Here is a 24,004-nt window from a genome sequence, read left to right as displayed (position 1 = left end):
TCCTGTAATTTAATTTCTGGCCATGTGCTGGCAAGTCGCGTGTTAATCTCCTGATTTTCCTGACAATCTTGTGTGATGTGCAGGCCCAGACAGTTGCTGGTGAATCCAACCAGGGTGTTGTGCAGGGTGTAATCTGCATTACAAGTGCTGCTTTGATTGCTTTCCGTTCAGCTTTTCTAGGTGTAGGATGACCTGGAATGGTACTCACTTATATGGGGTTTAGTTTTATGTAGTGTCACACTACTGTTACACTGCTATTGCCAGATCAGTGTACTATATGTGCCTTATGTTTGCTTGTATCTTCATGACTAGCAACCTCCTCTGTGTGTTTGGCAGTTGCATATAGTCTCCTGGCCTAATTGTTTGCCCCCATATTCCATGGTATGGGCCTGTTGTGTTTCAAGTTCAGGTACTCCCGAGGTTGTGTTTCTGAAGGGAGGGGTAGTCGTCTTTGCATCTCATATGCTAGCTGGCATACTATCTTGGGATGAGGTTCTGAGCTCTTGAGACAAAGCATTTGTGCTGCAGGCTGCAACTCTACTCTGTCTAGGTGCTTGTTCGTTAGCTCTTTCTGATAGAGGTCTTCAAGCATGGTACAGTTGGAAAGACCTGTTATTACTACCCGATGCCTGCATTCGATGAGTTGTCTTTTTTGTGTGCTGCTGGTAATTCATACCGTACCATACCTTTGACACAAGCACAGCATCTGCGATTTTCTATAGTATCCGCTCGCCCACCCCCATTATTTCGAGATTATTCTTTTCACCAGGTGTGGAAGTTGCGTCCAGGCATTGCATAATTGTTTCACCCACATGCTGGCTCTGCCGTCATGGGCTTACACTAGCTGAGGATTTGTGGATGTTGACTTGCGGGCATATTTGTACAGCTATGTGGATCACAATGTGCAATCTGGGGTAGTTCTTGATTCTAGTCTTTCTTTTTTTTCTGACGTCGATATGAGCTGACTTATCAGAAAGCGAGAGGCCAGACTAGCCAAGAAAGTCTGCAGTGTTGTCGAGGGCTTGTTGCATCATTCTTGATTTCTGTATAAGATAGCTTTCCCACGGACTGTAATACACCATAGGCTGTAGTGTTTCTTGTAGTATGCCCGTGTTGTTGGTGTGTGTGGGCTAAACGTACCTCCAACTCTCACCTGGAATTTTCTGTCTTTCAGAAAGTTAGTTTAAGTGCTCTACCAGAAATGTTTTTGCTCAACGTTCCTCTTATTAGAGCAGCATGAGGTACTGCTGTTAATCCTTTAATGACGACACATATAAATACCGAGAAAACATGTTTATTGTTCTATCTAAATATGCAAAACACGTCAAGAGTAAGCATAATCAACAAAAAGAAAAAATATTTTGCAGAAATTTTTCAGCAATAGAAAGAAAACCCCAGGCAGGAAACTGGAAGTGGGCCCCAATGAAGCCACCTAGCTTTATTTTTAATTTGTATAGACAGCTCTTATGATATGTGAACCATAGGTGCCCATTTCATTTGCTTTACATCAGATGTGCGACACCACTGCAGCTGCATACGTTGCATTGGCCTGTCTCCCCTGAACTTGCTTGCACAAGACAGTGAGTCGCGTGCCAAACTTCTTCCTCGTCCAGTGTTCCTGCTCTAAACCAACAAATGACGCTTGCTGCCTGTCATTCAGTGTTGGCCGAAGACATTTAGCTAGAAACTTCGTACTCGATACTTAAACTCGACAAGAAAAAAATTATTTTTTGGTGTGTTGCCTGTAGGCAACACTCGTCAATAAAGGGTTAAAAGCCTCTTCCCTCTGTTCATTCTTTCATAAGCGGTATTACACAATGTCCTGCAATAAAGTTTCTGCTCCTTATGGCCCACTCATATCTGCCAGAAGGGACAACTCTTGAAAAAGGTTTTCTTTGTGCTATGTGTGCGACGTAGTATGAGCATTCATGCCTTGACATTTATACATTTGTAGAACCAGCTTCTTGACAGAGTACTTGCTATACCCGATCATGCTTACTTGTGCAGTGCTGTTGAACAATACATATTGATGCAATGAATATTTACGCACTTGAATTATCACGAAAGATGGTTGTTTTACAATTCTGCGCTTTGCTTTCTATTGGTGTTAGATTTTGCATAAGCATGCCCCCCGTGCAATAGCATTTTGAAGTGTAAGGGTTCAATAAAAGGTGATGAACGAAATCTAAGTGCAAGAGCTTTTTTTCGCACCTATGACTCCCATCGAAATGCGACTTCCATGGCTGGCAAATCAATCCCTCGCCTTGTGTTCGCAGCAGAATGCTATAGCCACAGTGGCAGGTGAACAAATTGAAGAACAATATTTCTGTCTATAATTTCTTTTCTTGCCTGTATGTAAGTAAAGTTTGGAATAAGTTTGTCATTGCAAAAAAGCTCCCTTTGTTGCTCTGGGGACATTAATGGACTTCCATTAATTCAACTCCAGTTAATTCAGTCATTCGTTTAGTTAGATTTCAACCAAAGGTTCCAGCTGGCAATCATGTGTCAATCCTATAATTGGTCTTCACCAGATAATTTAAACTTGACTGCAAGAACATGCCTTGTCAATTAAGGATGGGACTAGCTAACATGTATGAGGTCACTGCAAATTTTCCTTGTGTGAGCCACTGCTGGCAAGCACAATTGCAGAGAAGCAGGGATATCACTGCACATGAACGGGTGGAGGGCTTCTATATCATAAAAGTTGGTGGGAGGTGCAGCAGCAGGCCTGCATTGCCACTTTACAAGAATTAGTTGCATTTCCCTCAGAGGCTAGCTATGATAATATGTTGTCAACATGTCACTCCTTGTGCTGTTATACATACGTCTGGGGTTTTTGTGTTGTGAGGCATCTGAGAGTAAATCGGTTGCGAGGATGCACTTCTTTGTGTCTCTTAGTTATCTTATTTTGCCCCTCAACCCCTTGTTAACGAAAAGCTCTTCAGTAGCACTTGCTATCTTGCTCACTGCAGTGAGAGTCCCTAAGCTTTCTTGTGTGACAACCTGCAAAAGACAGATTGCAAGTGACATTCAAACACTGTGGCAGTAAACTTGTTTCTGCCTGACTATCGAAATTTGCATGTGATTATGTTGCCAAAAAATATAAACAATGCACCATTTTATCCAGTTTGGGTGCAATTTGCAGTTGCATCCAATGAGATGCAATAATTTGTGGATCTGAGGTCATATATATGAAATGCTGATTGTTTAGAATGCAGGTGTGACAGGCACGTACCCAGGAATTTTTTTCGGGGGGGGGCCCACCACCTTCATCATCATCATCATCATCATCGTCGTCGTCATCATCATCATCACCATCAGCCTGTTTTTAGTCCACTGCAGAACGAAGGCCTCTCCCTGCGATCTCCAATTACCCCTGTCCTGCGCCAACCGATTCCAACTAGCGCCCGCGAATTTCCCAATTTCATGGCTCCTCCTAGTCTTTTGTCATCCTCGATTGCGCTTTCCTTCTCTTGGTACCCATTCTCCAACCCTAATGGTCCAACGGTTATCTAATCAGCGCATTACATGACCGGCCCAGCTCCATTTTTTCCTCTTGATGTCAATTAGAATATCCTCTATACCCGTTTGCTCTCTGATCCAAACAACTGTCTTTCTGTATCTTAATGTTATGCCTAGCAATCTTCGTTCCATTGCTCTTTGCGTGGTCCTTGCTCTCAAACATCTTTGTCAGTCTCCGAATCTCTGCCCCATATGTCAGCATTGGCAAAATGCACTGATTGCACATCTTACTTTTCAATGATAATGGCAAGCTTCCAGTCAGGAGCTGGCAATGCCTGCCGTATGCGATCCAACCCATTTTTATTCTTCTGTGAATTTCCTTCTCATAATCAGGGTTCCCTGTGATTAATTCACCTAGGTAAGCGTGCTCCTTCACAGTCTCTAGAGGCCCACTGGTGATCCTGATCTCTTGTTCCTTTGCCCGGCTATTTATCATTATCTTTATGTTCTGCATATTAATATTGAACCCCACTCTTACACTCTCTCTGTTAAGGTCTCCAATGATTTGCTGTAACTCGACTGCGTTGTTGCTGAATAGAACAATGTCATCGGCAAACCGAAGGTTGCTGAGATATTCGCCGCCGATCTTTACTCGTAAGCCTTCCCAGCTTAATAGCTTGAATTCTTCTAAGCAAGCAGTGAATAGCTTTGGAGAAATTGTGTCTCCCTGTCTCACCCCTTTCTCTATAGGTATCTCCCTGCTTTTCTTGTGTAGAATCAAGGTAGCTGTAGAACCTCTGTAGATATTCTTACGCGAAAGATGAGTCAGTAAGACGAGAAACTATTTATAGGTTATATTTACAACAACACTTGCAGCGCTGACCGGTTAGATCCACAGCTCGAGCCCAGTTCGTTCTTACTCCTCTTTTCTGGAGTGATGGCACCCACGCGCCTCGTTCAAACAAATACCACACGCATGTAGCAATATTACTCCGCCAGTTAATCACAGAAGCAAACAAAATCATCGTCTTGCGGCCTTATCAATATGGCGTCGTGCTTGATAGCTCCAGATCGTCCGCTGTTCTTGAAGAGTTTTTCCATCGGCGGAACCAATGAGGTATGCAACAGACATGGACAAAGTGTACGGAGTCTGAGTATATTTCACTCTTCAAAAGTCTGCGGTACAGTTCTTTTCACTGCTGAGCCGGTTTACTCATGAAACTTCACTGCCAACTGAAGTGAAGCTTGACAATAAATAGTTGCAGCGAAGCAAGCATTTCAGTTCAATAAAGAATTAGGCTTTCGTCATTCCACTGTAATAGGCGAGGGAAAAGGTGTAAAATTAAGCGCTAATAATTATACTTTTTTGTGGTTACCACCTTATTTGGATAACAGGAAAAGCTTGAAGTACGGATTATTTGCAGCCTCGTGGAGGAACAGTGGCTGGTTGTAATGAGGGCGTGGGCGAGGCTTCACTGTAGACTTAAATTGTCTCCGACTATAGTAGCATTTTTTGTATTAGCTCTGGAAGAATTACAGCGAAATATATATTTGCGGAACAATCACAGTTCTTTTGGATTTCTCGTTTACTGCTCCAAGTGCGAAAACGACTCGTGTTGTTATTTGGGAAGTTGCGTACCGCTGTGTGGCCGCCAGTCCCATACAACCGCGTAGAGCGCAGGATACTGCGATTGTAGACATACTGCGCCCACCGCGAAAGGTTAGAAAAACACCCACATAAGCGCAATAGAGAAGTGGCTATGTGAGGCGGTTCGACCGATAACTGTAGAAGCGTCATTCAAAACACGTAATTGTTCTCCGCTTCCGACGGCGTTTTCTCTAATTCCTATTTAAATAAAAAGATGTTGATCCATAAATATTTTATGAAGCAACGGTTATATTTGTTAGATTTGTTGTTAAATTCGCTTTTCCTTGCAGTTTGGTTGTTGCCTTGGCTCTCTCCCTTAGTAGATCGCTTGATTTCTCAACTCCTTGCGATTTCTGTTTCCAGTTGCCAATTTTGCACGAAAAGTGCTCTACAATTAGGGAAAAACCAGACGAGGTAACGGGCGACAGTCATCTTGATTATCGGTTTGAGGGTTATTGCAGGTTTTCGTGATGGATGCTGTTTCACATTATTTTATTTCTCACCTTATCCAGCCCATATCACGTGTATATGATTCCGGGCATCTGCCAGCGTCGCTACGAGCTGTCATTCAAGGAAATAATGAAGCAAAAGGAAAAGTTAAACGCAATTGGAGTTTTCTCCGTCCGCAACTCGTTCCACGAGAGTACAGACCAGCTGACTAACAGCCGCATCCCTTTCCTGGTCCCAGGATGAGCCTAAACAAAGAAGGTTGAACTAACAAAAGCAACAGCTATGCGCGTGACAGTTGAATGGATGGTGACAAATGAACGCATCTCGAGTTAATCTGGCGGGCGCCGAATCTATGAGAAAACTGGCCTTCACATCCCAAGAAATGCTGATAACTACCTCCATCCAAAAGGAGTGAAAAAGGCAGCATAATGCTGACCGGTGAATAGCTGCCAAGTCTCAACATCGATCTGGCAGCGCTTTAGGAATGTGTGAGGAGTGGTGGCGTGGGTGGGGAGGGGGGGGGGGGGGGTATGCCATCTGATTTCGGGGGGGGGGGCCCGGGCCCCCCCCTGGGTACGTGCCTGAGGTGTGAATATTTCACTACGGGACCTCAAAACTGCAACATTGTGAAGATTGGCTGAAAGAGTTCTCACTTAAGAATGCTAAAGATTTGAAGCGTACATTTTCAATGTATGCTTAAAGCTGTAAATACGCCTTGAGTTACCAATTTCAAGATGATGTGTGCATTTTAATGGCAGTTTCTTTTTTACAGTGTTCATCCGATGACAGTGACTCTGATGAAGGTTCAACTCTGGACAAACAGCTCACCAGGCTGCTTAACGTGAGGTGATTGTTGGCAGCCAGTACCCTTGTTGAAAAGCTTGATTAAAAGCATGGTTGATTCATACATCGCTGTGTTTTTTTCTAGGTGTTTATAGTGTTGGCGTGATAAAAATTTATGCCTTTGCCGCTGGCCGACAGGGTGATCGCCAAATAGAGCAGCTAAAACACTAATTGAGACTGCAGATTACAGCCTAATATTAGTGTTGCAAAGTTGGGCACTATCAGGGTCTCGCACACGCATCTGCATTTCCGTGATGGTTTGCGACAAGCGGACGTGAAGAACCCCCTTGAGGGCCTGAACCACCACAGTAGCATTTCAAGTAGATATTATTTTATGAATGCATAATACTGAACAAAGTTAATTAAATTTTCCATAGTGCTGGCATTGCAAAAAGTCCAAAATTTACATGACGACCGAAATTCTTTTTTCCGGCACCGCCAGATTATTTGGGCATTCCTGTGGCGTTCTGCCTGTCCAAAATTTGTTCAGGGATTGTATTCATCTACAACGTTAAGTCGGAGGCAGGAGTCTATACAAAGAGGAACCCACCAAATGTTGTGAGCGTCTCTGTAGCATGTCAGCGTAGAAGCCGGAAGGAGCTGTTTAAAGCTGTGCTTCCTCTGTAGTAAGCTACGTCACATGGCGCATTGCCCGTGTTGAGACTCGTGCCTATATGTGAAATCAGTGTTTGTAAAATTTGGTAACTAGGAATAGAATGCGCTTCAGAGAAATCAAACAAAATAAAGTTATTCAACTCAATTAAGCAACGCACCCTCATTCCTGAAATTTTGAAAGAAAAAAAATTTCCACCGGAGAAGCAATTGTGTTGGGTGCCCCAATGCTGCATATATGCACATTGGCGAATTTTCACACGCTGGATACTTCTGTGTGCAGCTACTAGGTGGTGAAAGTTGTGCGTTGACCCCTGATGCAGTGGTACATTCGGGAATACGGAGTGTGCTCAAGTTGCTGGCATCATTTTCATGAAAAGGTTAAATCCAAGTGCGGCCCTTACACAAGTCTATAAGGTATTGTTATAGATCTGCCAATCTTATAATTATTGTTTGTCAAGGTACATAATCTCTCTATAGAAGCAACTATTTGCCTAAGAAACAAAATTACTGCTAACTTTAATATTGCAGGACCTGTATAATATAGAGCAAATTTTGGTGCTGCGATCACATGGAAATGCGCAATTTAAGATTCCCATTGAAAAATCGGAGAGGGCACCTGTTGCACGAGCCTCTGCTGTATATTTAATATACCTTTTTGTTTCATAGTGTTTCATTTAAAGGATGTCTATAAGCAAAGTAATGGTGAAAGTTCTCAAATACTTCTGAAGTCTGCATGTAGCCCACCCAAGTGCTTCTGAGGTTCTCTTTGCCACTTAAGAGCTTTTTTGAAGTAGACTGCAAATTTTTTGGCTGCCTAAAAAGCCTATTTTGAAACAGCATAAAAGAGCCTCAGTGCAAAATTTTGTATTGAATACAAGTGAACGCATCAGAAAAGGCTTGCATAAGTAGGCATTATTAATACTGAAACTGAAGATTAAAAAACACCAACAATACCACTCGCCTGTAGTGATGCATGACTTCAAACGCGATGCTCCTTATCATGATCTTTTGAGATCAGGCTGCATGTGGCATGCTGAAACGTCTCGGAAATGACATGCTGGGACTTATCATATTCACTGCATTAACCACCATGTACACTCTTCGTCAACTTGGATTCTATTTAAAGGCTGATAATAGGAAAGTTACACAAATACCAGACTTGCAGCATTGCCAAGATTGCTTCTTATTGATGCTTTGTTTCCAAAATTGCTCGTTTATCACCAATTATGTCAAAGTGAAACCTTAGTGCAATTTAACTCTTTCGTTACCATGAGAAATGTGCTCATATTCGGTGCTTTTATGTTTTAACATTTTATTTCAAGATGTAGTAGTTGCAACGTATATTGCAATACATAATATTATAGCCTGATCGCTTGTGTTTTGAATGGATGTATAGCAGTAATAATTGCTTAGACAATTTTTGAGAATTGTGTGAAACTTCAAAGAAAGGCCTCAAGGAATGTGAATGAAAATAATTTTCTATTTTTAGTTTAAGTACTGAGAGTACTTAAATGTGACTAACCTGCTTCCTAGTTAACACTTTTGTAAGTCAGATCACAAAAAAATGATGAAATTTGTTGGTGTGAATACTAGCCATAGTGATGCCCATGCTATGCAGGAAAGCATTAGCTTCGCAAATGTGAAAATGGGTAATTTCATATTGTGCAAAAAGCATTTGTTTTTCTTAATGCAGCAGGCACCTGGTTTGTTTTTTTCCTGCGTTCTTTAGGCTTGCCAAGCAATGGTTGCCAGCTCAGGGAGCATGCAGAGGGCTCCTCATACTTGAATATTGAGTTCGATCAGCTTTTCTGAGGAAGCAAGGGGATCTAGTGTCCACATGCTTTGTTCAGTTCCTGTACAATGCTGTATAGTAATGTGCAATGTTGCACAATATTGTACAGCAATAAATAAGGGCACTTGAATGAAAGAGCTTAGACAGCCAGTCAAGCTCGGTTGAAGGTCGGTCTGTAATTGACTACGTGCTTTTGGGTGGGTGATAACCTTAACGACGGGAAGAATCACTCGTAATAATTTGTGCATACGCTGTCTATGCACTGATAGATAAAAGCAACTCACAGGGGCTAAAATAAAGTTGCACTTGATATTTGTCAAACCCAATTAGCAAAATAATGCACACTCATCAGCATCTACCATTCATTGTTTGAGACATTGTTAAAACTGCCTATATGTATGATCAGAAAGATGACACGCTGAGATAAGCTTCTCTGTTTTCGCTGCTGCTGTCGTTAAAAAAATGATCTTGCCGAGTCGACAAAAGCACAAATTTTGAGTCTTCTTATTAGACATGTGCAAGGAGCACTGGAGGCCGATCTCGATGCTTCCTCCAGTCGCAGTTTTATTTTTCTAGACTCCCCAATCTACCAAACATTGTAAAGTCTGACAATTTCTGAGGGTGCATGATGTTGTTAGAATTCCAACAGAAGTGTATAAGAACACGTAGAAAAACTGTTGATCACATTAATCTATATATATAGGCACAGTAATGAAAAAGTTAAGCACACCTTCGGGCGCCACCACCAATGTTCACATAGGAGACTGCTACAAAGCAATGTCATTTTAATGTTTCAATTAGGGTACGAACTAGTGACCACTCATTGTTTTCACATGGCTTGCACACTGTAAATGCTGCATATGTTTTGCATTTGCTTTATTAACCCTTTGAAGGACAGTACGGCATAGATGTCCCACTTTTACACCTTTAGCTCTCAGTAAGCACCCATTTTTGTATCTTGAGGCAATAGCTAGTCCACAAAGCTCTGCCATGTCAATGCACGCCCAATGTTGTGCCGGTGCTATTTGTGTTCAAAGCATGCATGAAAAAATTGCACACAATCGTTTTGTGGACGGCCTGTGCTGTGCCACTCTGTTCGTCATACTTCAGTCTGTTTCCCAGACCCTACAAGGTCAGTGGAACAAACACATAGCACTTTTCATAAACGGCGTGTATGGAAGCGAAATTTATCGTGAGCTACTCCTCAGCACCTCATTTACTCATACCACACAAATTTCAAGAGTGTTGTTTCACGAGGGAAGTCAGAAATAATCTTGCATTGAAACTCTTGAGATTCAGCAGGACAAATGTATCTCGCTTTTTTTAGAGACTGCTTAATGTCAATGGGACAAATAAGTCTTGCTTTTTTTTTTAATGAGCGGCTTTTTGTATAGTGGTGGCATTTGTTGTAAAAATTTTCTAAGCGCTGCATTTACTCATACTGTCGCTCATTACCATCATTGTCGTGTATCTTTGTGTCATTGCATGTGTGTGCCGATGCATGCCGGTGCCAATGTGTACGTGTGCCAATGCATGTGCGCGCCGATGCATGCGTGTGCTGATGCATGCGTGTGCCGATGCATGCGTGTGCCGATGCATGCGCGTGCCGATGCATGCGCGTGCCGATGTATGTGGGTGCCGATGCATGCGCGTGTTGATGCATGCACGTGTTGATGCATGCACGTGTTGATGCATGCGCGTGTCGATGCATGCGCATGCCGATGTATGTGGGTGCCGATGCGTGTGCGTGTTAATGCATGCGCGTGTCGATGCATGCACTTGTTGATGCATGTTACTTTTTTTTAACAACGGGATACCGCACAAGCTTGAGAAATAAGAAAATATTCTATATTCGATTTGATACTGAGTGGACATTTTTCTAGAATATTTGTATTTGATTCGGGGAGAGAGAGTGTGAAACAAAGGAAAGGCTAACCAGTTTGGTGCTTAATTGTAATCCATCTGCATGTGCTATATAAATTAGTCTCGCATGGTGTTCCATTATTTGATGTGTTCAATTCACGAGAAAGCCCAAGTGAGTGAGTATGTAGTCGAAGTGGGCCCATCCGATTCTGCTGAGTGAGTCCAAGTGAGCCCTGCTGAATAGAATTTTGGTGCTCCTGAGTGGGCCCAGCTTTGGTGAGTTTGAGTGAGTATACAAAATTAGTTCGAATGAGCCTAGCTGAAGAGAATTTTGGCGAGTCCAAGTGAGCCCGTTGTCCAGCATCTCTGATGCGGTACACAGCACCTGCTGCATCTCTGTGCTATAACGTGGGCAGATGCACATAAGTGAGATTGCTTGTTCACAGCTGCAAGTTTTACAGGTAGAGCTGTCAGCCCAGCCAATAATGAACGAGTATTACTTGATAAATTCAACATCATAGCCGGTACAAGTTTCTTGACATTTTGGTAGCCCAGGTGGTTGTCAGGTTTTCAGTACGGGAGCCAGGGTATGTAGGCAACTGTTTGTGGAACTTGTTATTCCACGAGGCCAGTGTACTACCATGTGCCATAGAGCGAAGTGTAACTGCTGCATCTGTTCTTGCGAATAAAGTTCACACCTGTGTGCCACTGTCGTGCACAGAGAAGGGGTTGCTGACTGGTCGGCATGATTGTTTCCACTGACACCGCAGTGTGTCTGCAGCCACTGATAAAATATATAGTGTCCCTGTTCTGTTGCTCACTGGTGTAAATGGCTAATCTCTGGCACAAGTTAATGATATCTGCGGCTCATTGAACTTTGTATACTTATGGAGCTGCCTTTGAGAAAAAAAATGGTCCAGCAATAAAATAAATTTGCGTGCCACTCAAAGCACAGAAAGCTCGACTCCCACAGAATTAGTCATACAGGATGTGTTGATCTTGATTGCAACAGAATTCGCTGGTATGACAACTGCTCCTGACAAAGTATTAGATTTAACAGAACCTCGTTTCTGCATTTGCCTAAACCTTTTCGGGCAGTTTGTGCTATACGAAGTGCTGTGCACCTCATATAGAAATTATAGTGTTGCTTGTTTTAACGCTAACAGCACCCAAATTCTCACTTTTCAAACACCCCTATTCCAGAATAATCATTGGACTTCATGTAAATTTGAGACTAACACTAAGTGCAACTGAAAGGGTTGAGTGTTTGTGCACATCCTCGTTTTTGTCTGTTCACTCTTTTTCGCAGTTTGAGTTATAGCAATGTTGCCCCGTTAATCGTGTCTAGTGAAGCAATGTCACCAATCTTGCAGTCTTAGTGTGTTTTGTGCAGTATTGTGTAGCCATTTCACATTCAGAATATTTAGTTTGTGCCGTTAAGTAAGCTAATTATACAAAAATGTTTGAATTATCAATTTGCCACATAAAGTTAATATGGGAAATAACAGCACCAGTGTAACTACTTTTTTCCTTGCTACAGGAAGGAATTGCACGCTCATATCTTGAACAACCAAATCACTGATGAAAAAGTTGATTGCTTGAGCCATATTGAAGATACCGTTGAAAGGCTGGAAAAGCTGATCTTGGCCAAAGGTGAGAGCCGAACTATTGTCTTGTTATGGCTACCGAGTTGGGTTTTCAGTTTAGAAGTGCTCACATAAGTTTTTAAAAAGGGGCTTCATTAGTTCCCCTTGTCTAATGTTAACCTCCAGAAGATTGAGTGGTATAATCTCGCGTAACACTTAACACCACAGAATTTAAAATATTTTTTAAAATTTTGTTTTCCAAAATTGCCGAAGTCTTCCACTATGGCGTGCCTCATTATCAGAAAGTGGTTGTGACACATAAAACCCCATACTTTAATCTTCAAAATAGGGGGTGTCCAAAACCTGATGTGTATGATGTGTTTCCGGCTCTCAATATCGCTTCTGCCACATTCAACCAGCAAAATCATAGCCTTTAAGACGTGCATTTTAAATATGGAGGGCACCACCCTATGAGGCGCGGGTTTGGACACCACCTATGGTCAATTTTTACATTGAGGTTCTAGTTCAACTAATAAAAATCATGAAAAAAGGTTCTTACTATCAGGTAAATACAGTAAGTGGATGTATAGAGTAGCGTAAGTGAGGCAAGTCGATATGTTGAAAATATGTGGCTATTGGGGCTTGTGAGAACGAAGGGATGGGGTTGTGCTGGTTCTCTTTTTTTTAGAACTGAAAGAAGCTTTGCATGTAAACAGGCATAGTTGACTCAATGTGCTCGATTCTCGGCATGAGGAAAGATAGGCAATTTTCGACATAAGGAAAGATGGGCTTTGGAGAGCTGAAAAATGAGCTAAAATTAATTTGTATGAGGAGGTAAACAAGTAAGAAATAGCCTCAGTGATATAAGAATATTTGTGTAGAAGATCAAATTTATCTTCTGACCAGATGTAATATATTGCAAAAGGTGAAAGCTTCTTGTCATTAGTATAACGCATACATTCAAGAACTCTCCTTGAGACGTTTATATTGGTTGGTTGCAGTCTCTGGGAAGTTTCTCAAGTGTATTCGTACAATGCCTGTTTAGCTTCCCTAGCAAAAATTCCCAATAGAAATACAGTAGCCTGTTGGATTATTGGCACTAATGGTGTCACGTACATTGTGTCAATTACACAAGGATAGAGCTTAGAGCACTTCATTCGCACTCTGCTGGACTGCACTATATCTTAAACATGCAATACAATGGCCACAAAAAAATCGCTAGACGGGCATAAAAATGACGCTAAGCTCAGAATTGCACTAGAGTGTGGCAAATCTCGGCTGGGAAATTACTGACTCGGGCTCGAAAAAGCTTCTGATGTTTCCGCATAGACGTAAAAAAAATAAATAAAGAACACACATCTGCTGCAAACAAACTCTCAATAGCACACTTTAAAGTCTATCTTCGTAAATGATATCACGTCAAGTCACTTGAGCATTTCTCCTATCACAACACAGGATACATCTATACCCCTGGCAAACTTTCATAGTAATCGAAGGCAGTGAACACTTTCAGGGTGGATCACATGGTCGTCAGAATGCATTTCGTGGGCCACGTCGTCACAGTTATTAGGCCTTAGTCATGCCAGCTCAATCAGTATATGGGTGCCAGAGCAGAGCTCCTGTACAATTGACTGCAGGCAACAACTGCGAATCGATGGTACAAATCCCAGCAAACATAGTGAAAACACAGAGGAAAAAAAAAACTTCTAAAGACTGACGAGCGAAGTGTCCACTGCCAGCTAGCACTTGTTTGTGTGCTACCTGTCATGGCAAAACGCAGACAGGCACTGTTTTGCAGTCCCATCCACTCAGTCTCACTCACATGCTGATTAGGGTATTTAGCATAGCCGAATTGTGCTATTGTGCCATCGACGCTACTGCGCATACATGGACTCCGCCAACACGACGAATTGGATGGAAAAAACTGCTAGATTCTCAGCGTGCCTCTTTGACCAACACCATGCTGTCGTATGCTTTTCCATGCTGTACAATGAAGTGATCTGGAAAATTGCACCGTTATGTTCGTTACCAGTTCACTTATTTTTCCCCTCTCTATCGATACAAGAAACAGAAAAGCAACAAATATTTCCTGCTTATGAAAATAAATTAGTATCGTCACGAACCTATTGGTCAAAAGCAGTCACCTATTAGGCCTTATTGGTGCCAGTACAAGGTACCAATGCAAGTTCAATAGGGCCAATAAGTGGAAAATAGATGTCACCTATTAGGCACTATTGTTACCAATACAAACTCTATTGGTCCAACAGATGGCAAATATATGTCACCTATTGGACCCTACTAGCACCAATACAACTTAATTGGTACTTTTGCTAGGGCTAACATTGTCTTTTGCCTATGTGGTTTTTGTGGCAGAACAAATATTCCAGCATATAAGCTATTATACATAAAACGATTTAATTTCATGCAAATCACTTGCAGTGCTTCAAATTTTTGTTTCACTTTGAAGGTGTTTGCAGCTCTTGCACCTGGTATGTGAACAGGCTGTTAAGCCTACAACTGAAAGGAACTGAAATTAGGGTGAATTTCTATGTCGGCATGATTTTGATGCGGAAGAAAACAACACAACAAGGGCTAACTGCAAACTTCAGCTTATTCCCAATGAAAAGCACTTTTCCTAACCGTCAACACAGAAACATAAAAACAAAACAAATCATGGTGCTTCTGCAAATGCCAAAGCAAAAAACACACCAAAACTGTTGTTTCAGCTGATGGTGCCTCTCTTCTAGCCTCTGTGCTGAAGGAGCTGGAGTTGCAGCTGACACATGAAAGTGCACACCATCTGTGACTAGCGAAACTCTCCACACAAAAAGCAGTATCGATCATGAGAGCAATAATCTAATGTACACACAGTTATATAGACTGGCTGGCCAGTCTATATAACCAGTGCATTTTATTAACATTGATGGCCTAACTAGAACACATTGGTTTCAACGCCAACCAAACATATGACAGCAAACTCTGACTAGCTGCTACCGCGACCGCCTTCACTACCTCCAGAAAAAGGAGATATCACCACATATACACAAGATGTGGAAATTGGATACCACCAGAGAGAAATAAACTCAAAAGGGCATTGCAACACTTGGAAACGAGCGTCTACAACCTGCATGGAACACGACGCAGATAGCACACATGAGTGCACAGTGCGCTGTTCACTCAAAGAAGCTTCATAGGATGGAAAAAAATATAAACTTCAAATGTTCACCACTTCTCGCATCACAGGGTCCCCAAAGGCAGAACACTGCATTAGAATGTTAGAAGATAATAATGGAAGTAATGAAAACCAAAGGTGACTGTACCAGTTAGCTGAAATCCTCACTCGTATTCACTCGATGAAATTCACTCATATAGGCCGTTGATCATTACATTGGTAATATACAGGCTAGCAATGCAGGCAATCAAGTTAAAGCTGCAAGCATGGGCAGAGAATAATGGGGTTTTGGGAGAACTTCAGAATGGTTTCAGAATAGGTAAGTATTTGGATGATAACTTATTTTTTCTTACCCAGTGTATTGAAATATCAAAAGTAGAAAGCAGACCGTTATATGTGGCCTCCTTAGACATTACAGGAGCCTATGACAACGTAGACCGCAACATTTTGTGCGATATTCTGGAAGGGGAAGGCTTAGTGACGATTTTCTACAGATTTTGAGAGAGATTTACCTAGAAAATACCATTTGCGTTGAATGGGAAGGGATGAGGAGTGAGGAGAAAGTTGATATCAACAAGGGTCTGAGGCAGGGTTGCCCTTTATCCCCACTGCTGTTTATGATGTACATGGTGAGGACGGAGGGGGCACTAGAAGGAAGTAATATCGGGTTCAATCTTTCATACAAACAGGCGAGTACAGTAGTAGAGCAGCAGCTTCCAGGTTTATTTTATGCAGACGACATTGTGTTGCTAGCTAAAAGCAAAGTGATTTGCAATGTCTGGCTAATATCTGTGTACAAGAAGGCAAGAATTTAGGTTTGAAATTTAGCGTTAGAAAATCAGGTGTTAAGGTATTCAATGAAAACAGTGAGCAGACAGTGGCAATACAGGGCCGTGAAATACCTCGGGTAAGGGAATATAAATACCTTGATATATGAATAAACGAAGGCAATAGATATACGTAAACACAGGAGAAAACAATAACAGTAAAGGGGAAGAGAAACGCAGCCATAATGAAACATGGAGTGCTATGGGGATACAATAGGTACGAGGTGCTCTGGGGTATGTGGAAAGGTGTAATGGTTCCAGGACTCACATTTGGAAATGCGGTTGTTTGCTTGAAATCAGGGGTACAATCGGGACTCGATGGCAACTAAAGCTCAGTGGAATGCCTCGCACTGGGCGCTCACTGTAAGACTACAAATGAAGCTGTGCAGAGGATGTGGGCTGGAGAAGTTTTGAAGTGAGGGCAGCTCACAGTAAAATTAATTATGAAGAGTGACTGAGGAATATGGAAGAAAGTAAATGGGCTGGGAGAGTGTTGAGGTATTTGTACAAGAACATTGATTCACAGTGGAGGAGAACTAGGAAGCTTACCATCGAGTATGCGGCCTGTAGAGTCAGCAACACAGCAACAAAGAATGTCAAGTGGAAAGTCGGAGAGGCTGAAATAATCTCGTGGGTGGCGGCATTGGAAAAGAAACCTGTCATGAGTAGCTACTTAAGAGGAAAAAACGAAATCAGGAAACTCAAAAGGAAGCGCATTACTTTTCGAAGTGAGATCAGGATGCCTTAGAACACGCACTTATGAGGCGAGATATTAGAAGGAAGAAGGCATGTGCTTGCTGCAGTAAAGCTAGGCAAACGATTGAGCATGTTTTATTAGAGTGTGCGGGTATCTGCCCAGCGGTCGATTTAGGGATCGCTGGCCTCTTTGAAGCCCTTAGGTTCAGCGAGAGCAGGCGGAAAGTAAACATGTCTGCAATAGAGATTAGTAAGAGGCGATTGGAAGATTGGTGGAAGTAGGGAAATGACAAACAACGGAGGCATACAAAAACAAAGTTTGCAATATGGGTTCAGAAACTGGTTATGGGAATTCATCGTCATTTTTTTCCCTTTTCTTTTTTAGCATAGGTAGGACATTAGGTGATAAAATAACAAGAGCTTGGTGGCGTAACCCACCGCCCCATTCCAAAGGGGACGCTCATAACATCCATCCATCCATTCATGGGGCCCCGCCAGGATGGGAGCAGACCAATCAGAGCACGCCGAGGGAGAGGCGAGGAGGGGGTATAGACCGTTTTTTCGTAGGCGCCGCCATATTGTGAACGCAGTGGCGCCGCCTATGAGCAGCGCCATACTGGCTTGGGTGAAAGCGGTCTTTTACATGGCAGGTATACGCTTGGCGGTAGGTTCTGGCGTTTCTCTTCGCGGTCGTGCGGTCTGTTTAGTATGATGTGCGTCTTCTATGTGGTAAACCGTTCTGTGAGACGTGCTGAAGTGGTTTAAGGCGTCATGGCCGGAATTTCTGCTGGCGTTGAGGTGGACAGAACACGCAGCGCGATGTGTGCGCGCATATTTGAGCCTACAATCAGCCTCGGAGATAAATTGTGTATTTATGAATGTTCCAATCACTGATGTGACCTTATTGCAGTATTATCCTCTATTTCTAAGCTGTGGTTTAGGAGCCATAAAACATACGCGACGATCCTAACAGCGTGAGTACTGTTCTGCTACGATAGGAGCTGTGCTGTTTGACAAGCGTTCAAACTGTTCACTGCAGGTTACATTGCGTGACTACTTGGTTGGATGGATGAGGTTTCCACCCATGAATAAAATAGTTTTGGCTAGTAATAGCAGCATACCTTACAGTCTGAATTAAGCTTGTCCAGCAAAGCGACCGTTTAGGAACTGCGCGAGCGTCCTAAGCAGTAGTAGGTGCTGGATTACAGATATCTTTGTTCTGTATAGTGCATGGTCCAAGCATACGGCATGAGTAAACTATGTGTAGTGCTGGTGAGATGCTGCAGATGTGTACGTGAATGAGTGTCTGTTTCTGAGAGTGTGAGTCACTGTAATCCTCGGTTGAAAAAGTGCAAGTCAATATAATTTTTCCAACAAGTTTGCATAGCCGGAAGTAGGAGTGGATATGTCTGTAAATTAATTTTGTACTTCTCTGAGTAAAAGTGAACGCTGCTGAATGGGCATTGTGAGCATGATAGAAACATGAAACTTGCCTTTAATTAATAAAAACACAGAAATATATATACTACAATATCATTTTCTGAAAACTGAGAAAACTGACATACAATTTCCTTCATTGCACCCAGCAATTTGCAGGTATAGCTGTACCCTGTGCTTTGAACTAATTTGATGAGAAATAATTTAAATATGCACTCTTATGGAACATTTTGTGTGAAGCATGTGCATTGAAGTGCTATAAAGCCTTTCAAGTGTTACGTTGGGTGTTTCCTTTCATAGTGCTCGAGTAGGTACATAGACATGAGTGTTAGCCTGATCGAGGTGAGCGAGCACATGCCTGAACATTGTCCCCATTTCATAAGATGCATAGCCACTATAACGGCATGCCTGCACTCTTCGCTTATATTGTTCACCGTTACTTAAAAAGGACTGTTAAGTCTCTGAAACATGTACCCAAATTATCGTGCCAATGGAAAAAGATGTCTTAGCATAAAGTATAGAAATGATTTTTTTTCTTGGCATGTTTTAGAAATATGAACATTTCATTACTGGTTTAACTGGTGATTTACATTACAAATAAATAAATAGCACTACTAATAATAATGAACCTAAAAAATGTTTTCATAACACCAGTCACTGTGAGGTTATGAGGATATTGATAATGTAGTAAAGACCTTAAAATGTGCAATACCTCTCTATTATAGATGAGGCACCACTGCAAGAGGTGCAACAATATTTTCCAATGATTGGAAGCGTTCTTCGAGCACACCTTGTACCATGAAGTGTCATCAAGAGATGTAGAATGCAGTGTTCCTGGCTGTGCAGCTGCTTTCAAAGATTACAACACAATGCGAAGCCATATCACAAGGTGTCATTCTCGACTGCCACCCTGTAGCCCAATCAACTTTCAAGCTTCAACCAAGCCATGCCCTGTTGAGGGCTGTGGGAAAAAATGGACAGTAAAACAGCTTTAATGTGGCACTTTAAGGAACACCTAACAGGGAGCGTGCAGACTGCTGTTCGTTGCCCAATGGATGGATGCTGAAGCAAACTGAGGGCATGGACTTCACTGAAAAACCATCTTTCTGTACACCGCAGGGAAAAAAGCTACGAGGTAGACGCAGCAAACATGCCTGAAAAGGAATGTGAAACGACCCCTGTTGTAGCAACAACTTTGATGGGCAGACCAAGTTTCCTGCAGAGTTCAGACTGGAGACTGAACTGCCTTCTGATATTTTAGATTCTGAGTCCAGCGTTTCCAGCCGTGACTCCTTTCTTGAACGCCTAGCAATGTTTACACTAAAGCTTGAGTCAAAGTACCTGATTCCCAGCTCAGCTGTTCAGGATGTAGTTGAAGACATGAAGAGTCTGCACAGCATTTCACAAGAGCAGCTGAAGTGTGAATTGAAGACTCAGTTAATGCTTTCAAATTCTCCCGAAGAAGTAGATAGGGCACTAGAACTTTCCTTCAAGAACAGCAGTCTATCCACAGCATTGTCCTCTGATGGTGCTCTCCGCTCAAGCTACATGAGGAACCTGTGTTATACCAAGAAGCTTTATCACAACAGGTCAATCGAAATACCTCTGGGGTTAGACTCTCACAATGACATGCAGCATTACACTTATGTGCCAGTCAAGGAGACTCTTCGTTCCTTGCTGTCTCAGCCTGACATAATGTTGAGGCTATCCTTCATTGTGGAGACAAACAAAAACAGGGTGTATCGTGAGTTCACAGATGGCCGTGCTTTTCAGAATCGTATGACTTCAAATGAAAATGTTGCTCAAATTATCCTGTACCAGGATGCGTTTGAAAATGTTAACCCCCGTGGATCTGGCCATGGAAAGTTCAAAATGCTGGCTGTCTACCTAATGCTTGGAAACCTACCGTCGTTCTTAAGGACTGTTGTTGATTCCCAGCAGTTAGTCTTACTGTGCCGTGAGGCAGATTTCAAGCACTTTGGTTGCAGCAAGGTCTTTGAACGACTGATTAGTGACTTGCAAGACCTTGAAGAGGGCATCACGGTTGATGGCTGTGATTACATTGGGCAGCTTGCTTTCACATGCGGTGACAACCTAGGAAGCCATTGCATTGGTGGCTTTGTTGAGAACTTCAGCAGAGCCTCATACACCTGTCGGTTCTGCGTTACAACAATGCAAGACTTCAAAGATGACAAGCCAGCAGAGCTCAAAACTGTTTCATCCTACACTGAGGCCGCCACTCACGCAAAAAGAAATGAAGCTGACTTTATGGAGCATGACTCTCCCTTCAACAAGCTCTCCACGTTTCATGTTTGCCTTCCCGGTCTTCCACCATTTCTTGGGCACGACCTTTTTGAAGGCGTTATTGACTATGACCTTGCATTAATGATCAAGCACTTTGTTACCACCACCGCCTTAATACGACTATAGAGTCAAAATTTAAGTACAATCCGTGTCACCAGAAAAACAAGCCAGCACCAGTGAATTTGAAGGGCACAAGGCTTGGAGGTCAGGCAATGCTAAATTGCACACTTCTGTTACCTTTCCCAATAATGGTTGGTGACAAGGTGCAGGATGCAGGCAATGAAGTGTGGTGCCTCCTCTTGACCCCCCGGGAAATTGTTGAACTTGTAATGGCCACTGCTATTTCTGATGATCAGTTGTCATATCTGAGCCTTCTGATCAGTGATTATCTTTACAATAGAAGAAGGTTATTTCCTGCAGTTTCACTCCGCCCAAAGCACCATTATTTGTCTCATTACCCTGAGCTAACTAGGCAGTTTGGACCACTTGTGAAGGCGTGGTCCCTTCGATTTGAAATCAAACACAGCTACTTCAAGCGTTGCATCAGCGCATCTGGCAACTTCATTAACGTCACAAAATCACTAGCACAGAAGCACCAGCTGTTCCAGTCCTATTTGCTAAAGGATGGCCTTTATGGCCCCTCTGTACAGTTCAGTGACCTAAGGCCCAAACAATGAAACGTTCCTTTCCTTCGAGCGCTTCCTAACCTTACGTGAGGACTCCTTACAGCGAAGGACTGACGGAGGAAGCAAGCATACTCTGAAAGCTCCCTTTTGCCCGTCCTCACGTAAGGAGCGGTTGTCGCATGCCTGGGTTCGAGACGATCTCTTAAGAGCTTTACGCGAACACCATTATTCAATAAAACAAATGTTGTATCGTCACGCAGTTTTTAAATTAAAGAGCTAATATAATGAAGCGTGGGTGTTTTTTTCTAGTTTTGTTCACTAAACGTAAAAAGGTGCCATATTGCAGTGCAAAACTTGATGTGATCCAGCAACGCTGGCACGCAGGCGTCGTGCAACGCCTACCAACGCTTTCATGCCACACACGTGACTGAAACGAACATGCCTGGCAATGCGTACCGTGCTCGTGCTTCTTTGCAGTTGGATGACAGCGCGAATGCGCAAGGAAACGTCACGTGGCTATGCATTGAGGTGAAGCGCTCGTTCAGGGCCAGGAGCGGCGTAAGGATGCATGAAGGTAGCTTCGGAGCTACCTTACACTGAGGAAGCACCAAGGAAGCCTTCACCGTGCGCCCCTCAGTAAGGAAGCTTTCAGAGTAACATAAGGTGGCCTCACCACAATGAAGGCTTCCTTACTGAGGTAAAGAGCATTTTATTGTTTAGCCCTTGGTCCTGCCTCACAGATTGACAGTTGGGACAGAAGTTCGCGCAGCACCATCCAAAGCAGCTTGATATGTGACCTTCAAGCCCTTTTGAGTGCTACGTCAGCGACTGTGTGTGGCACACTTTACAAGCCAGGCTGTTACCTCACGCTTGGTGGAGACCAGTACAACCTCAACTTTGGCAAGGTGCTACACATAGTCGTCGAACGTGGCCATGAAGGAGCTCCATTATTTCTTGTGAGGAAAACTGCATCTACGTTTCTTCCAGATTTTAGGCTGTACAAGTTGATAGAGATGGATGGGGAACTACTTCTCTTACCTGCCACACAGCTGAAGGACATTCACACATATGCACCATACAAACTCCAGAGTTGCCTTGTCATGAGGCTTCAGACCTCACATTTGTGGGAGGATTATCAAGGTATGAGATAATTGTGTAAAAAAGCGTAGGTGGCAATCTTTATCAAACTTTTCTCCAGATTTGTTTAAATGGATCTAGGAATCGCCGGTTGAATGCAAAAACCATAGCACCTGCTGTTTCTTGAGTCGCTCAAGAAGTAACTTTTCACACGGTCTCTATAAACGCAAAACATAAATGTCAAATTAAAATATAATAATTAAATATATAAGGAAAGCAGCAACTGGGGCAATACTGTATTAAGGTATTGTGCATCTCAGACATTATCTTATCAGGCACATTAACAGCAAGCTCCAGATTAAGGAGCAAGCACTTTAATCAGGAATGGTAATAGAAATCATGGGTGACCTTCGTTAACATCATGAAAAATATAAACATGATTGTAAACTAAAGACCGCTCTACAAGCAATGTAAAGGAAAAGGATTGATGCAACCTTAAAAGCAAAAAGATTATGCTCTGGATCAGGAAACAAAGTAGAGTCAACACTACTCTAGTTGAAGTGAAACGGTAGAAATGGACTTGGTTGGGAAATAATGTGATGGCAAACAGCTGGCAGACCATCAGATTAAGAGAGTGTCTTCCGAAGGAAGGGAAACGAGGTCGACGAAGGCTGAAGATTAGGTGGAAAGGTGAGATTTGAAAATTAGCAAGAATGGCCACACATAGTGTGGAATAGGGAAGGAGGGAGTGGAATAGGATAGGTTGTCGTCCTGCAGTGAACTCAGACAGGCTGATGATGATGAACGTTCATTGGATGGAAGGGGAAAGGGGGGGGCAGGACATTTGGACATTTTCTCTGGATCTGCATCTGGTGAACATAATGGACATGGGTGGCGTTGCAATGTAAGAATATTTTTAGTGTGTACATTTGTGATTTTGCGAAAGACTAAAATAAAGATGCAGTAAAAATGTTAGTTGTACTGTTGCACTAGGTTGCAGTCTGGCAAATGGCACAGTGGTTGCAACACAAGAGTCAAGAGGGAAACCCTGTGTTGAACCTCTCCCCCACCCTTCTATAGGTTTCCCCAATAATTATGTTCTGCTACCAAATTATGAGCTGGAAGGCAATTGAGAGTGTGGCGTGATAATGCCATGATGCTTCTTGGCGATAGCAAGTCATGGGGATCTCGAGAGTGTTGGGCCTTACTCGACAGATGTATGTTAAGAAATTAATTCATTAGAGATAATATGAAAACAGGATTGATCTGTCAAACTTGATATTTTAAGCCGTAGACATATACAAGAAATTAACAATGATATATCTGTTTGTAGGACATTGATCTGAACAATTAAGCACAACTAAAGGCTCCCACACTTAAAGCCCTCAAATCCATTTGCCCCCCTTTTCCTCGCTACAGAGAAACTTTCAACCCTGGATACAGCAGTTATGTCGTATATACTAGATGTAGTTTGCCTGCAAGGTTTGAAGGTGGCCTTCGTCTCAATCCCGTCTACATAGAATAGCGACAAGCCGAGCGTGATGTTTCAAGCCAATAAACACCATGTTTAGTTCGTTAACATTTTGTGTGTAGTCAGTAGGGCTGG

General features: G+C 42.6%; 2 protein-coding genes across 3 annotated transcripts in view; both read left to right on the top strand.

Annotated features, from left to right (window-relative positions):
* Positions 1-19,208, top strand: part of LOC139051621 (uncharacterized) — a 214,268-nt gene extending 195,060 nt beyond the window's left edge. Inside the window, exons 20-22 of one of the 2 annotated variants that reach the window (XM_070528561.1) lie at positions 6,333-6,406; positions 12,214-12,326; positions 19,117-19,208. In XM_070528561.1, coding sequence (XP_070384662.1) covers positions 6,333-6,406; positions 12,214-12,326; positions 19,117-19,193 — 264 coding nt within the window. In that variant the 3' untranslated portion in view covers positions 19,194-19,208. Of the gene's footprint in view, positions 1-6,332; positions 6,407-7,298; positions 7,362-12,213; positions 12,327-19,116 lie in introns of those variants that run through there. The other variant, XM_070528562.1, reaches the window with a different exon arrangement.
* A 494-nt stretch (positions 19,209-19,702) lies between these two features.
* LOC139051686 (uncharacterized) lies at positions 19,703-20,821 on the top strand. Its single transcript, XM_070528653.1, has one exon. It carries the CDS (start codon positions 19,703-19,705, stop codon positions 20,819-20,821), a length of 1,119 nt encoding a protein of 372 aa, XP_070384754.1.
* Positions 20,822-24,004: the final 3,183 nt, after the last annotated feature.

Source organism: Dermacentor albipictus, unplaced genomic scaffold (assembly GCF_038994185.2).
Source record: "Dermacentor albipictus isolate Rhodes 1998 colony unplaced genomic scaffold, USDA_Dalb.pri_finalv2 scaffold_13, whole genome shotgun sequence".
NCBI lineage: Eukaryota > Metazoa > Arthropoda > Arachnida > Ixodida > Ixodidae > Dermacentor > Dermacentor albipictus.
The sequence above is the reverse complement of the archived record's forward strand: the minus strand, read 5'-3'. Positions and strand labels throughout refer to the sequence as shown.